At 39.4% G+C, this 16061-nt stretch overlaps 1 protein-coding gene across 2 annotated transcripts in view; it reads right to left on the reverse strand.

Annotated features, from left to right (window-relative positions):
- Window positions 1–6589: 6589 nt before the first annotated feature.
- The window catches only part of phf2 (PHD finger protein 2), a 43710-nt gene continuing 34238 nt past the window's right edge, over window positions 6590–16061 (reverse strand). Inside the window, exons 16-22 of one of the 2 annotated variants that reach the window (XM_067588414.1) lie at window positions 15705–15772; window positions 12711–12877; window positions 11454–11746; window positions 10490–10585; window positions 10296–10405; window positions 9902–10217; window positions 6590–8935 (exon numbers count right to left, since the gene is read on the reverse strand). In XM_067588414.1, coding sequence (XP_067444515.1) covers window positions 8847–8935; window positions 9902–10217; window positions 10296–10405; window positions 10490–10585; window positions 11454–11746; window positions 12711–12877; window positions 15705–15772 — 1139 coding nt within the window. In that variant the 3' untranslated portion in view covers window positions 6590–8846. Of the gene's footprint in view, window positions 8936–9901; window positions 10218–10295; window positions 10406–10489; window positions 10586–11453; window positions 11768–12710; window positions 12878–15704; window positions 15773–16061 lie in introns of both variants that reach the window. The other variant, XM_067588413.1, reaches the window with a different exon arrangement.

The following is a 16061-nucleotide window of genomic DNA, read 5'->3' on the forward strand; positions in this document are numbered from 1 at the left end:
CTGGGTTAAAGGAAAGCATTACAGCCAGCAGGCATGTGACCACATAATTTCAGCCAGAGAGGCCTACGCTTCCTCTGTTTGCTGTCATTATGCCCTCAGTAAGCCACATAAAGGCCCAGCCATCCTGTGGAGATCACTGCACTCCTCGCCGCTCCGCCTGATTGGTTATTATCTAAATGAACCAATGTTCTATATCAGGGCTTTTGACTACATAACTACCCTGTTAATATTCAGAGGAAGTGCTGGAGGTCAGGGAGCTCTCAGCCGCTTGACCTTGGGGTCGCAGGAACCTGAGCCGCAGAGTGGCACATGGCAATGAATGAGCCCTAATGATTTAGATGGTATCTGTTACACAGCCCGGAGAAAGCCAATCTCTCCAGACAATCTGGCCGTGGAGAAAAAGCAGAGAGTTGAAAATAAACCCCCACTTGTTTCAGAGAGGGGTAACGCTGCTTCATCAGCGCAGCACGTCATTGGAATTCCCATCCAGAATGATGAATAATTACACACAGATGACCACACAGCAGCCTTGGACGCACCACCGGTAGATGCATTATGCGTGCAGTTGTTTAGGGAACCGAGTCCAGGAAATGCAGCGAATGATTTGGATTGTTTGTTTGTTTACTCTGTGCTTAAGTGACTTCAGCACCTTGTTAAAGAGGCCTCACACAGCCTTTGACGGCGGGGCCCGCCACAGGAGCCTCTCCAGAGGATTAGGTGAGCATTTGCTTCAGTTAGGCTACAAACAGGGCCCTTCGTGCAGCCATTTAAGACACTTGTTGATGCGTGGCATGGCTTTGAGTTTCCTTAAAATACTCGGGTAAACATTGGGCTTATGCACAGCAACAAACCCATGACCTTAAAGGGTGCTTTCAAAAGCAATTTCCCTCCCTTACTACTGCATGTAAACAGAGTAATTGTACTTGGGAGACTCCCATTGCCAGCTGAGTGTAATTTATTTCCAAGTCATCCACAATGAAATCAGAGCCACAGTGATAACTGTTATGACAGCAATGCTTGTAACATTCTCCAACAATAATAATAACTCACTATTATCACTGCTACAGCCAGTGCTATCATCAAGAGCACCCGCCCATGCTGGATTTATATAGATATTCTTTTAATATATTACTCATAAACACATCACATCAACCAACATTTTGATAAGGATCCATGAAATTCAGTTATTAGTGATGACCAAGATACTGAGTAGTAAAGTTCACTGGATACAAAAATATATTAAAGCAAAAATTAAAAAAAAAAAAAAACACTTTAGAAAGTTGAACTGTAGTAAACTGTAGTGAACTATTAAAACATGAAATGAAGCTCATAACTCATGTCAACATATTGAACTCCAACACAAAAACCCCCCAAACATTTTCCATCACTCATCAGTCAGCACACACAACAATACTGCAATGATTAACCACGACTATTTCTTAATAATAACAAGTCCAAACTCTCATGTCACCATAACACTATTATAACTATCTTCCTATTGTTACTACTGATACAAGTCAAACTATTACTATAAGGATAATAATAATAATGTCAGTACTAACAGATCCACTGTTACTAATCTACTGTATTCTGCTGGAGCTGGTTCTTATAAACACAAATCCTCTAAAAATAACTGCTCAGCTATTCTAACAGATGTTTGCATTTGTGTGTTGCAGAGTTAAATATGTTGCATCTGTTGTTTGGCTTCTCTGTTTACAGAAATCTATCACAAAGTGCAGATCATAGATGTTTATGTCAGGGGGCCTTGATGCAATGACAGTGTAAAACACTCACTCATTTTCTCTTTTCCCCCCAAGTAATACTCTCTCTCTCTCTCAGAAACTGTGTTCAGCTCTGCAGTGATCACATGACTTACCGTGTGCGGCTACATGTGTCCTGAGGTTGAGCCAGCGGTTGGAGTTGGACACTAAAATACAAATAACATGAAATGAAAAAGATGCAGGAGGTCTGTTAATTAGTAAAGGAAAGGAACTGAAAAAGAGTCATTTACATTCAAGGTTCTGTGGAAAGATGTTAATGTGCTGCAGCTATGAAAATATGACTAACAAAACACATGCGGAAAGCTAGAAAAATGAGAATGCAATGCTCTAAATGTGTTCTTTGTGCTCGCTTTTCCTTTGAATTAATTTGTTTCAGTATATTGATGTCTGTCCATCTCCCATTTATCATGGTAATATATATATATTCAAATAATAATTTAATCTACAAGTTAATACATTGAAACATGCAATTTAAAGGTTAACCACAGCAAATTGCATGAATTCTATAGGTCATTGTGGTTATTCTCCATCATGATGATTGGTATTACTGCCATATTTATGTGGAATACCAAACTAAATTATCACTATTATTATGGTGTTAGTTCATAAAATTCATATTTTTCAATTACAGGAAGCAACTGGGGAGAAAAAAACCATTAAATACCTTTAGCTTTAGCTAAGGCTAGTGGTGGCTATCTCACAACCTTGATGGCGTTTCAGCTGACTAGTTGGCTGTCTTTCCACCGGGTCTATGCCTCGTTCATGTCATGTCATCCAGACCGTACTTAGGAGCAGCCAAATGGAAAAAAACTGTGCATGTCAGCCTCCTAATTGCAATGCCAAGTCAGAAGTATCAAGAATTTCTGACAGCTAAGAAACATTATTTTCCCATTTGATGCAAAGAACTACAGAAGTGTCAGTAAACTTGTGGCAAAATAGCCGCAAAGCCTCCATCACTGGCAGTTACATTTAAAATCCAAAATGAACTCTCATTCAGACGTCTCAGCTAATTAAAAAGGAGCTAAACTCTATTTATTTGTAGCTGGTTTCACTTGTTAATGAACAATTAGCCTATATAGCATTAACCATCTCGCAATAATTCATGAACACTTCCAAATGGGAACAGCTAACATCGCTTAAATACAGAATTGGAACCTGGAGGTTAACAAGCCAGAGTACATACTGGCTGTGTTTTAGCTCTATTTTGTAGTTACTGAAAATGTATTTTTTCTTATATATAAATGTGTTAATGTCAAAAAGTTTGATTCTGGTTGTTTTTGAACAAACGTGTAGTTACTGTATTTTGGCTTTAAAGAGCAGAATAGTTTTTATTCCTTATTATGGTGAATGTCTAATGATATACAGTATGAATACATAACAAAACTCTGTTGTGCTACTGATAAATAAATCAAAAATTAAATGAAAGTAAATCAAATACTTGAATGTCTGCCCTACTGTGACTGCAGCTGTCTGTGCGAGCAGTCAGTGAATAAAACAAGCTTTCCACTAAGGCCTTGATCACGCTCACATTAATAATACTCTCATTTGGGTGGGCGCTCACTTCACTCGTGACAGTCGTTTCCTTGATGGGCGTCAAAAGTTAACGATGAAGTGTTGTTTTCCAGTTCCAAAACTTCAGGCCTGCCAAAGGTTAAGGAAACACGCCACCATAAAACAGAGGCTCTGTGTTTGTCTTGAAACGGGGCAGCGTTTACTTGCGCTTCTCAAGCTGTCGGACGTTCGTTTTTATGCTGAGACAACACCGTGTTTTGTTTGACAACGGTTTTTAAGTTTAAGCTTCCTCTCGTGCCATTACCGAAGCTCTCAAATAGAAAACATTTTCAGAAACGTCTCAGGATTGATCCCAGCAGAGGTCATGTGTCCAATCAGAAGTGTCCTTGAGCAAGACGTTTAAGTTCTACCTGCTCACTCAAATGCAGATCTGCACCCTGATAATCACCTGTCAAAAAGTATTAGAAATCCTTTTAAGAGTCATTTCATTGATACTTTTTAGGATGCAAACCAACACACACAGGAAAAAGTGTGTGTGTGTGTGTGTGTGTGTGTGTGTGTCGGCAGAAGCCAAACGTCTCTCTGCACCAGTGAAACACCAGCAGAGGAGTTCCTGTTGGCTGACAGAGCAGTTAATCCACGCGGAGGGAAGCACTTCCAAACAACTGCAGAGAAACACAAGCTTGAAGTCTGTCACTTTTCATCACTGCCACAAAAACAGTCAACCTAAGACTCTTTGTGAGGAGATCGCTCCGGGCCACTATACAGTTGCAGCTCTCTATAGCTTTACCAATCTGTTGGCAGAGGAATCACAGCACATTATTACTAATGACAGCTCTGAACTTGGAAGAATGGGATGAATAAAAGGTAGAGCAACCAGGGGAGGGGGGGAAAAAAAGCTATTTTAGCAACTTGCATCTTTGCACGGCCACACAAATGCAAAGCTTAACCTGACATTCCTGTGTAATTAAGACATCTCTCACATGGCACGTTTCTCTTGACCACTTGGGACTCCCATACAGGACCGGAGGGTTTTTCAAAGCAACGAGGGCAGCCCATTCACATCTGTGATCACTAAGCGAGTGCAGCATGGCCATGAATGCAGTTAGACTGTAACACTCTGCAGGCATTGTTTTTAATACACTGACATTTAAATTGTGATCCCACTTGCCCTTTCGAGGGGACCAACTGCACTGGTGGAACTGACAAAGAAACAAGAGAGGAGGGTAGAAAATGTTCAGGGACCAACACTTTGATAAGCTAACAAGACATGAACCGCATTTTTCTACTTTTTCTGCTTTTCAGCTTCTAAATATTTTCCACTTTGAGGCAGCTACACTGCGAAAGAAATCTTACCTTTTAACAAGTGAAAAAATCTTCAGCCTAATTCCCAGTGTAAATCAACTTGAATCAGGTATTTTCTAATAATCAACTTGCAATTATTATTATTTTTTTATTTTAAAGATGCACTCATTCCTAGAAAATTCTTGAAGTTGAATTGTATGAAACTTAAATGTAAATATTCTTCCTGCACTCAGATTTATTCACTTGTTTTTTTTTTTTTTTTAATAAGTTATAAACAGAACTTACTGGAAAAGACATAATTTCTTTTCTCTGTAAATTAACTTTGAGTTTTCATTTTTATATTCTATTCACATTTTGTTCAAACAATATTAGTACGGGCTTATATAAGCCATGAAATATACACAAAATCATAGATGAGGATCAGTAATGATGGTGAAAAATCTAAATTAAAAACATCAATTACTCTTCAAATTTGTTACAGCCTGCAAACATATATATTAAGTGAAAATGATTTGTTGTTCTTGACGTACATCTTTCTATAGTTTAGCTTCCTGACAACTTTATATTCAGTTTTGAACTTAAGATAGTAAATCCATCTAACTGGGTGTTCAGTGTCCACTTTCCTGGTTGCGTGAATTTGCTTTCATGTCAGTGTGAGAAAATGATCCTGAGAGGACAAATTATGTGATTGTTTCATTCGCTGATGTCGGAGCACTTCAGGTTCTTGTGTTAACAATTAGCTAACAATAACAACTCACTTTGTTGCTAACCAGGGTGGAAACGGGGTCGTGACCTTTAACAGCCGCACGGCTTCACTCCACCCATAGATCTCACACACACACACGCATACACACACACATACGCACACACGCATACACACAGATCTGATCAAAAAATGAAATAAAACATCAACGTAGGGAAAAGTCAGATTCCCATGAAGATCACTGCACCAGCTTCATTTTCGGGGAAATCAATTGTGTCCAGATGTGTTATTAGGCCAAGATTATAACAATGGGAAACCAGCCACATAATGTACAGTATAAAGGCCTCACATAACTTCCCTATTTAAGTAATCAGTCATTCATTACATGAGGTGAGAGTTAATTGACTTATTTTTGTTGGAGCCACTGATTTAAATGTGCTGTAACTAATTTTCTTATAATCTCCTCAGCAGCGTTCACATCCCTTCATCTTCAAAACTAGTTTTCCTTTCATTTCTGTCGTTACGCTGATAAAATCAGGATGTTATTGACATGAAAAAGTCTTGGACAGAATCTAAATGCATATTTAAAGCTTACTGAGTGGTCAAACTTCTCGGTAAAATAGGCTAAATATGCAGATCATTTAAATCACAACAGCTCTAGAGAAGCTGAATCCTGCATCTGTGGTCTGCTTGAACATTATTACATTAAGCTGATTTAAAAACATGCATCAGTTGTTATGTTCATATAATTTTTGACTCCATCTAGTGGTGTAGACTGGCTGTTGCTCAAGAGTTTTACATTCTAATACTGCCTGTTTGACCACAGATTTGAGAACCAACTCAAATCTTGTGAAGCAGTCAAAGTAAATATGAGGAAATGTTTTTCCTTAACTGAGCAGATCCTGTATAAATTTCTGTCTACATTATATTCAAACATTGCAACACCTGCTCAGGACGGTGAAAGGGCGTCCTCAAGTAAAAAGAGTCTGACTACTTTTACGTTAATACAGTTTTAATGGTGTTGACTTTGGCTGAGTTTTAATTAATGGCTCAGCTAAAGCAGCTGCTAAAGCTCCGGGAGGCGAGATCTCAAACTGAGTCCAGAAGCTGAAAACTCGGGCTGATTCTCCATTAAAACAAGCAGTGCCAGATCAGTTTGTGATCAGTGTGGTGCTGAGTTTGACGCAACTGCAAAAGCATGACAATGTGAAGCAGGAAAAACATTTTTTAGTCGTCACCACAGAAGCCGTAACATTGCAAGTGGGAGAGGAACACATTACAAAGTAGGTTTTCCACAGTAACTGTATTGCAAAAGTAAACAAGGCGGACAATCATATCATTCAACAATATGTTTGTTCCTCGGAATTTGCCATTTCTCGACGTCTTAAAAAAGTGAGCCATGATCTCAAACAGAATCGTCTAAATACAGAAAAATATAGATTCAGGTCAAAAAGGATTGTAAATACTTACTAGTACTGTAAATAACAGTAAGGGAAGACAGCTACAACAGGTATCATTCACTGTCCTGGCACAGTGGATGCATTTAATAGGTCGGACATACAAAAATAACCCACAACAAAGCAACACACATATTGTACAAATAAAAACCTGAAAATATGTCCCACTGACAGAGTTTGATCGGAGCGCGTTTCTCTCTTTCCGAGAAGTGGACGCATAGTGTACATCTGTGACTAAAACACTGCTGCTATACAGTATAGCACTTGAAACCGTGTTAAAAATGTCCTGACCAAAAGAAAACGGCGTGATGGAGGCGCTGACGCAGCTGCTTATAACTAGAATATTAACAATAATAATAATAATGTCAAATTGGAAATGTTTACCATGACACCATGATGACGTTGACATTGAGTGAAGACAGGATGGAGATTAAAAAAAAAAAAAAAAAAAAAAGAAAAGTTTGCTAACGTAATTTCTAGTGTGTAAAATTTTCGTGATGCCCCCCCCCAAAAACACACACACATCCCAAAAAAAAAAAAAAAAAAAAAGAAAAAAAAAGAAGAAGAAACAAAAATTGTCTGCTAAGGGTAAATTTCACAAGTTGATGAAATATTCAAAAACAAAAAACTCTTAAGAATTGTACAAGTATAAAAAAGCTACAAACATTAATAAATTACATCACTGACACATAAACACTTCACAAGGTGCTAGTAAAATAATTCCGAAACCTTCAGGATACTAGAACTCGAACAAGAGGCTGGTCATAGAAACTTTAAGTGATGGGTGGTTGTTTTTTTTTCTCCATTGATATCATTTTTCCTCAAAGCTTCGTCTCTTATTCAAACAGAATCACAATACAATTAGCTTTGTGTATGTAAGGCCATATGACAATAAAATGTATTATTTCTTCAGTTGTTTTCCAGGCAACACCTTAAAATGTAACGAAAAAAAAAATGTTAAAAATGAACCTCTGCTATAAAAAAAACCCAAAATAAAATAAAGGTTTAAAAATTAGGACTATACTGTATATCCATATATATATTTTATTCATTTATTCATAATTAGCAAAACCAGTAAAAATGTAGAATTAAGCCTTAAGGGGAAAGGATACAAAAAGTAGTAATTTAAAAGGCTATGTACAAGCTACATTCTATATACTGTACTGTGTGAAGCCGGTTTGTCGGTGCTGCCTGTGAAAGCAAAAGAAGAGAGAAAGTATCTCCATGTAACTGCAGACCTGACATGGATGAGGCTTATCATTAGCTACAAGTTTCCACGTAGTGTCACAGATCCTACGCCTTTTCACGTCGTAACATACCAAAACCCTCCGTCCTATGTTGTCCTATGTTTAATTGCGAGGAACGCTCAGACACTGCTGCTGTTTAATACACAGCGTTAACTCGTGAATCACTTTGTGCTTTACAGTCGTTCCGTGACGTCCCACTTCCTATCTATGACTCAACATGAATAAATAAATATCATCGCTGATAGTGCTTTGCAAAACTTAAGTGTTAACATAAAGAGGTAAATGCTTGAGTTGACTCCAATCAAAAACTGTGCTGTATGATAAACAGAGAATCTTGGCTGGGAAGGAAGGAAGGAAAAGATTTTTTTTTTTCCATTTCAACTCGTCAATCATCAGTGTGGCAATGATAAGCTACATCCATATATAGGAATTAATCTGTAAAATCCCCAAACCCTGACCCAAGCGCACATGCAACTGAATACATGCAAGGGATACTTTCAGAAATCTTGGAATGACTGCAATGTACTTCTACTTCATGTTTTAGCAACCCCTGATAAACTGACAGCTGTAGTAAAATGAGACATGTTCTCTTAAAAAATATTTATAGTAGGTTCTGTACACTTTAATATCTGAAAGTTATAAAGTATAAGTAGAGGCAAAAACCTATTTGCGTGATGTTCTTCTTAGAAATTGAAAAATGCATGATTTTCTTCGTCTCCCATCTTGTTTCAGTTTTTTTTTTTTTTTCCTTTCCATTGTTGGCTTTAATCAGTGAACAGGGGGTGAGGTTGGGATGGGACCCAGCTCATGAATTCCCAGTCCTACAATAGTCTGCTGCATGCTACAGGAGGAGCTTTCCGTTTCGATGGATCTTTAAAATCTTTCCAAGTCTCTGTTTGGCTGTTGCCATGCCTTTCTTTAGCCGCTTAGCTGTGAAAAGAACAAGAAGAGACAGGAGATAAGTCAGCTAGTGTGTTCCTGCTGCTGTAACAGCTTCACATGAATTTGTTTCAATATCAGTTCGATAGACAAGATTTTTTACTCCCCTGTAAAACAAAACAACTATAACATTCCTACCTTTTACAAACATATAGTGGTATTTTGAGCTGCTTAAAAAAATGGAGGACATGATTGTTTTTAGTCTTGCTTGAAAATGTTTTTTCAAGCAAGACTAAAACCAACAATGGGTTATGTTGTAACTCCTGGCTGTTGCTACAAAAAATAAATGATAATGTGATGAAAATGATTTCCCATTATAAGAACTGATAATGACATATAACATGAATTCATGTACTTACTGCATCAAAGCACATAACAAATCTTTAACTACAATGAACCCAACATGTTCGCTAACACACAGAGGCTTCAGAGTACTTCAAAAACCTTTAAAACACTGTGATGATGCTTTTTTATCAAAGCATGACAACATAAGTCTACAGTTCTATCTACACGTTTTGGTGAAAAGTATATGTGTGAAAAACGGAGCAACTGAACTGTTTCATAATAATCTGAAGACACATCAGAGTGCCACTGCATTTTCTATATCTTAACAAGATATAAATGGGACAAATCAAGGTTAATAAAGGTTAAATCAAGTAAAAAAAAATTTAAAAATCTTTCTGTTAAACCAACATTTCTAACAGTGAAATTTTGTGAGGTAAACAGTTAGCTTTCCTGCTCTCCTGAGTTTGCTACTGTTAGCATGTGACCTACTAGCTAGCAAGGTAGCTCACCAGCTATAGTGGCTCACCAATGAGCCCAACAATCAGTCACTATGTTTTATAGCACCAGCTTTTTTGCGAGAAAATGTTGTTGTATCACTTTCTGGTTTGAATGGGCACTGAGTTTAGCAGTTTGAAGCCAGTTTGGCCTGCCCATGTTGTCAGTACCACTCACCTTTGGCGTCTGCTGAACCGCCACGTTCTCCCTTTGCCAGGCTGCTGCTGTTGGTGCTCGTGGAGTTGGTGCTGTTGTTGGGAGAGGACATGGACGGTCGCCTCTGGCTGAGGAAAACCCCCGGCGCCATGGGCTGTGGACCCCCCGGCGACTTGACTGTTCCAGTGTTGAACTCATGGTCTGTCAGGCTGCCGTCTTGGGAATCCAGATTATGCTCCGGCGAGCTACTGTCCTGAGAGATTTTCGGGGGTTCTTCAATCATTATTGCCTTCTTTTTGGTGCTTTTCTTCTTCTTCTTGGTTTTCTGCTGCTCCTCCTATTGACACATTATTCTCTTTAGTTGAGCATCGGAATACTAACTATTAATATTAAAAACTATTGTTAACTGACTTACCTGATGAGAAAGTTTTGCTGCAGCAGCAGCGAGGCCTGTTTCTATGGAGGCCACTCGGGCTCCTTCTCTCGCAGGCCTTTCCTGTCGAGGAACCGAGGGTCCTACACGGGCTACGATGAGATTGATTGAGTTTAAATCATAAAACTTTCAAGTACAGAACATTAATTTGTAATTTATCATCTTACAGTATTTACCTGTTGGGCTGTATGGAGTGTCGTCACTGCTTTTCCGTTTTTTCGATCTGGATTTGAAAACAGGATTATCCTCTTCCGACTCCAACGAGGGGTAAACTATCGTCAAAAAAAATGAAACATATTACTTCCAAATCATGCGTGTAAGGTTTTCAAAGAGAGGATGTACAAAACTAAACATTAACTGCCAATTATTGTCACATGTGTAAAGCATGAAATGTGAATTAGGTGCACTTATTTCTTTTCTGCTTTCCTTGCATCTAAAATGGTGGAAGTTTCCAGTGACAGCATGCAGAGGACAGCTGTGAGACAGCTGTTGACTGCCCTCTCCTCTCCGCCTGCTTGCAGCACAACCATTCCAATCTAGTCCTTTTAATATCTGATAATTGGATGATCAAGATAAAAAATGGCCTGTTTACAAGAGAAGAAAAAGAGTGCCAGCCTGAGAGAAAAGCCTCACGCTGGCCTGAGGATTTCAGAGCGAGAATGTTCGTGCTATGAACAACTAATTAGACACTAATTAGAAGTTCGAAAAGCATGTAAAATAGCAATTCAGAACTTGTGTTAATGGCTTATTAACAAGCTGGGAGGGTCCAAACAGCTGTGTTTGGACAGAGTTCACAAAGAGAAAGTTTCCGAGGAAAAAGATCACAAATTGGAGCAACACGAAAGGGCGGATTTGGAAAGGAGGCACGAAAAATAAACATAAACCCTATCATCTATTTCTAATGAAAAATTCCACAACCAATTTAGAATTAAAGACCCACATGTTGATCCATCAGGGGTCAATCTGTTTTTAACAGCACCTGTTAGCAGCAGTGCGAATCAGGCATGGCAGATAATTATTTTCTCATTTGTTTACTCGAAAAATAACCTCGTGACACTGTAATGACCTCGGTGAGCTCCAGTACGTGTTTTTGCAATGAAATTTCAATCAAACAGGAATGAGTTGGCTTTCAGTGTTTACCATAATCTGAGTCCTTGAAGCATGCGTCCATGTGATCCTGGTCGTCATCGTAATCCAAACTCTCAATACTGCTGCTTTTCCGGGGCTTCTTCGGGAGGCGTTTGGTGGGCCGCTTGCCGTTGTTGCTGCCTCCGACTCCTCCGCCTCCGGCCTTCTTGCTGGCCTGTGAGCTGTGCGAGTTGCTCTTCGACTGGCTATTGTTTTTGGACTGGTTGTTGCTCCACGGCTGCTGCAAGCTGTCTGAAGACGACAGGTTGGCCATGGACAGCATGCCCTGAATGGCCTCCTGTGTGCTGGGAGATGCAGGTGGCTGACTGTAAGTACGTCAATAAGAAATACACAACAACACAGCCATTACACAGCAGTCAACACGCTGGCAGGGGTGAAGAGTGACTGAGAGAAATATTTGAAAAAAGGTTTTGAAGTGGATGTAAACGTCACCAGTTGTGCTATTAAGAATCATTTGACACCTGCAAAATGTTAAAAAAAAAAAAATTGTACCAAAATCTGGAAGAGCAAAGCAAAACACTGTCAAATCTAAATATCCTCCACGGACTTGTGATTACTTTAAGAAGCAGCTACAAAAATAAATTCACACTGTCAACGTTACCACCTATTAAACTATTAGCCGCTGAGCTGCAACAACAAGCAAAGTGATGATCAAACTCTACTATAATGACCCGTGGTCGCTTCATTCCCCGCTCTCACCGAGCTCCCTTTCAAAGGACCAAAACAATTTGAGAAATTAACATATTTCAGCCGATGTTTTCTTTCTTTCTTTCGTTGCTCATTTGTAGCTTTCAATGTGGTGGAAATAGACCATCAAGAGCTGAACTAAACAGCAAACAGCAAAAGGCAAAGGGAAGAGCCTCAAGCCATGCAGCATTTGATGAATTAACGCAGGATGAAACAAACATTGACTTAACACAAACTGCTGACAGGATCTGCGTAAATTTTTGCTTTAGTCGCTGGTGGATTTTTCAGCTCTAAGCGAAGTTATAAAATTCAGCTTTTTCATCCAATTATATCAGTCATTGAGTGGGTCGTTTGTTTGTCAGTGGGTCGCCCCATTAAGGAGTGTAAGACCTAAAATTCATTTACTGAGAGGGGGAAAAAAGGGTCCAGTGGGAGCCATTTAGGGAGTAATGCTGTGCATGTGCTGTAATCCAAGTGTGGTTAGATGTGAAAGTTCCACTGCTGTTGAAAGAAACTGAGTGAAGAAGCAGAAAGTAATGACGTCAGGGGAGGTCATTCTACCTGTTGGTGCTGTAGTCAATCCCACCCACTTGCTTGCTCGCCTGCAGCAGGTCCAGGATCCCCGCAGCGCTGCCGCCCTTTTTCTTGACCTTAGAGTTGCGACTTTTGACCTCGGGCTTGGCCTCTGTGTCTATGTGCAGAGTCTCTTCATCTGAGGAGTCCACACTCTGATTGTGGAGAAAGTGAACAAAGTGTCAGTTACAGAGCTGGGTTTGACATAACCGATGACCTGGGGCCAGTAGAAGTTTGTGCAGGGCAAGTTGGTTGGCCAATCAGAATCATGTGTACAGTTTAGGACGAAGGGAGGACATTTCTCTTTGTTTGATAATGTTAAAAGTAAAGTTAGGCTTTGCTGTCGGCTTCCCGACTCATTTTAAAAGAGACGAGAAAAAAACAGAGAGAGAGGGGTGCTCGAGTGAGTGGAGGAAGTGGCGGTAGAGAGAACAAAGCAGTGAATGAGAGAAATAAAAAGTTATTTTCTGATTGTTTCACAGCAGTTATGTTCAATAGAACAAATAAATAACCATCAAACACTCAACAGATGATTTACTGTGGAGATGCTCTTAGTTTGTGTTTGGTTTTCCTCCTCTGCATTTCTCCTTTTCATTCATTCATTACAGTTCAACTCCATGTCTGTAGCAGACAGGTGGCAGAAACAGACAGAAGGAGCTTGGAGTGAACACACGCACACAAACAAATGTCATCATGTTCTTTCTCTCACTGTTCTATCTTAACGAGAACATCCTGCAGATCTCTCAGCATTGTCTCACTTCGTGACACTTTATCTCTTTATCTCTCTTTATTATGAAGGTCATCCACACTCACTGAAATGTTATTATCATAAATTCTCTTTTCTTCTTCATATGGACGCCATACTCTCTGGCTTTACATAAAGAATTGAGAAACCTACATTTATACACCATTCATTTACTGATCCAATATCTACCTAATTTTATATTTGTGTGCATATTTGTGTAATATATCAACATTACATATCCATAACTAAAGGAAAACAACCAAATCTAAAGGTAACTTCACTGTTTTACATATTATGTCCAAAATTAATACATCACCAAAATTATGGAAAAAAGTTATTTTCATTTTTTGGCCGCAGGGCCAGTGAAAATACCAGTAAACCAGTAAAAATCTCATCTACTGGCCAAGTGGGCCAGTGGGGAAAAATGTTGGATTCTGCAGCGGAGTATGGCACTGCTTCAAAATTGTGACACATCCTGATAATTGTTTTTAATATGATTTTAGCTTTTTTTTTTTTAAAAAAAATTTCTAATGACTTTTTGCTGCTGTTTCATTGATAATGAGCATATCTGAATGATCCCAGTAGAAGTAGAATGAGCTGTGGGCACCTACTGACCCCCTCTTTGCAGTAATTTGGTTAAACATGTTAATTTGGGAATATGAACCATATCATCAATTTATATTATACTTTTGTGCATTTCCAAACATATTTCTGATAAATGACCATAAACCAACAGACAGGCCTTCGGGGCAGTAATCCAGCCTTGGATCTGACTGGAGTTAAGTGACTGTAGCTTGGAAGTGGAGTTAAAGCTGAGTGAGAATAGCCAGTGAAACAGCAGATCAAGGTTATGATATGGTTTCCAGTGACCTCTCATTAGTAAACAGGAGAGCATCTGGTATTAGTCTGTTTCTTCCTCTTCCTCTCTTCACACCACAGCTATTTCCCTCATCAGCCTGTGGTGGTCCACAGCTCAGAGAGTGTTTCATTCATCCAGAATGCATCGTTTTGTTTTTTTTTTAAATTCCAAGCTTTAAAGTTCATTGCAGAATGTTCTGGCTCATGTGAAATCTCGTGGTACAGGATCGTTTTTGAAAATCCAATCAGATGAAAAGTATTAAATGTCAATAAACAAGATTAGGTCAAAACCCAGTATATGGCTGGACCATGTGTGGTCAATGTGCGCCATTGTGGCCAATGTCTTACAGGGATAGTCATTGGTAGATTCTATAATGTGAATACCTGGATATATCTGCAATTTTCTGTAGTGGTCGCAATAATATTTGTTGTTGAAGTGTACTGAAGTAACATATCACATGACATAGTTAAGCTAGAGTCAAAAAAAAAAAGTTATAAAGGCACAAACATACTTTCCACTCATATCTTAGGTGGTTCGATTTGATAGAGAACTTATTTTAAATCTAATTATAACTATTCTAATTATCTGTTAACTCGGCTTCTCTTTCATCTGTTTCTATCTGCAGATGTCTGGTTTTTCTATGACTCACTGTGTATTGAGTGTTTTGTCAGTGTGATTGTTATTTGGGGTGCTTTAACTGTTTGCTCTCCCTCATGCCTTTCGGCGCATGGAGAGCTGTTTTCTCTCCTACTCTGCAAGCTTGCGCTGTTTGTTCCAGCTTGGATGCAGCCGAAGCTGCGCAAACCAATGTTGGAGGTTTCTCTTGTGCAGCAGCGCAGCCCCAGGCGCACCACCGGCTGGACTGCTGACATCATCACGAGGAGCGACACGACGCTCCCCGCCGACAACAAGGCCACGGACCGGGTCGGCCACAATAACACCTCCATACGCTCCTGGGAGTCCAGGTGCAGACTGAGGTAGGGCATCTGCTGGCTCGGCTGATAAATTTGGAATGAGCTGCAGTCAATGGGGTATAGTGGGACTGCTGTATACGCCCCCTGAGGATGTAAGAGAAGACTGTTTGCGCCGATTATTTTTGAAAGCGCAATGGCGGATAGGGAAACTCCAACACTGGGCCAGCCGACCAAAGGTGTACCTTCATCAGTCAGTCAGTGACGGACAGACGTTCAGGGTTTTAGGGCTGGTTTGTCCAGCCAAGAATGTAGCGGTTTGTTGGATCCAATGTTTCATCAATCAATACAATACAGTGCAATCAGGTCAGATTGTTCAATTATTAGTTGCTTAGTAGAGGAGTCACAATATATGATAATGTTTGTCAAGTTCACTAGTCAGAGATAATGTAGATGTAGATACTTACCTTGGTCACCAAGGGTTGGAACTTTGGTTTTTTGGCTGGGTGAATGGGTTCTCTGATGTCTGACAAAACTGCACAAAAATGAAGTTGTCATTGAGTAACAGTTCACACAAAAGTTTTTCACTAAATGTTTTTTCATTGTTGATAGCAGGACTGGGTATCTTCTGAAAATTAGTATCAGTATCAGGATACATAGGTATGTTTTGGTGCCATTACCAAAATAATAGTTTTCAATACCTTAGTTTAGAAGATAAGCATTTTTCTAGCCTACCCATTTTAGTGGCCTTTTTTCTGTGGCTATTTTCGTCCCAACTCTAAATTCTGCCTACAAAGCAGTGATTGGTTGATTGTTTCTCCAAC

The sequence above is a fragment of the Thunnus thynnus genome, chromosome 4 (genome assembly GCF_963924715.1).
Source record: "Thunnus thynnus chromosome 4, fThuThy2.1, whole genome shotgun sequence".
Classification (NCBI taxonomy): domain Eukaryota; kingdom Metazoa; phylum Chordata; class Actinopteri; order Scombriformes; family Scombridae; genus Thunnus; species Thunnus thynnus.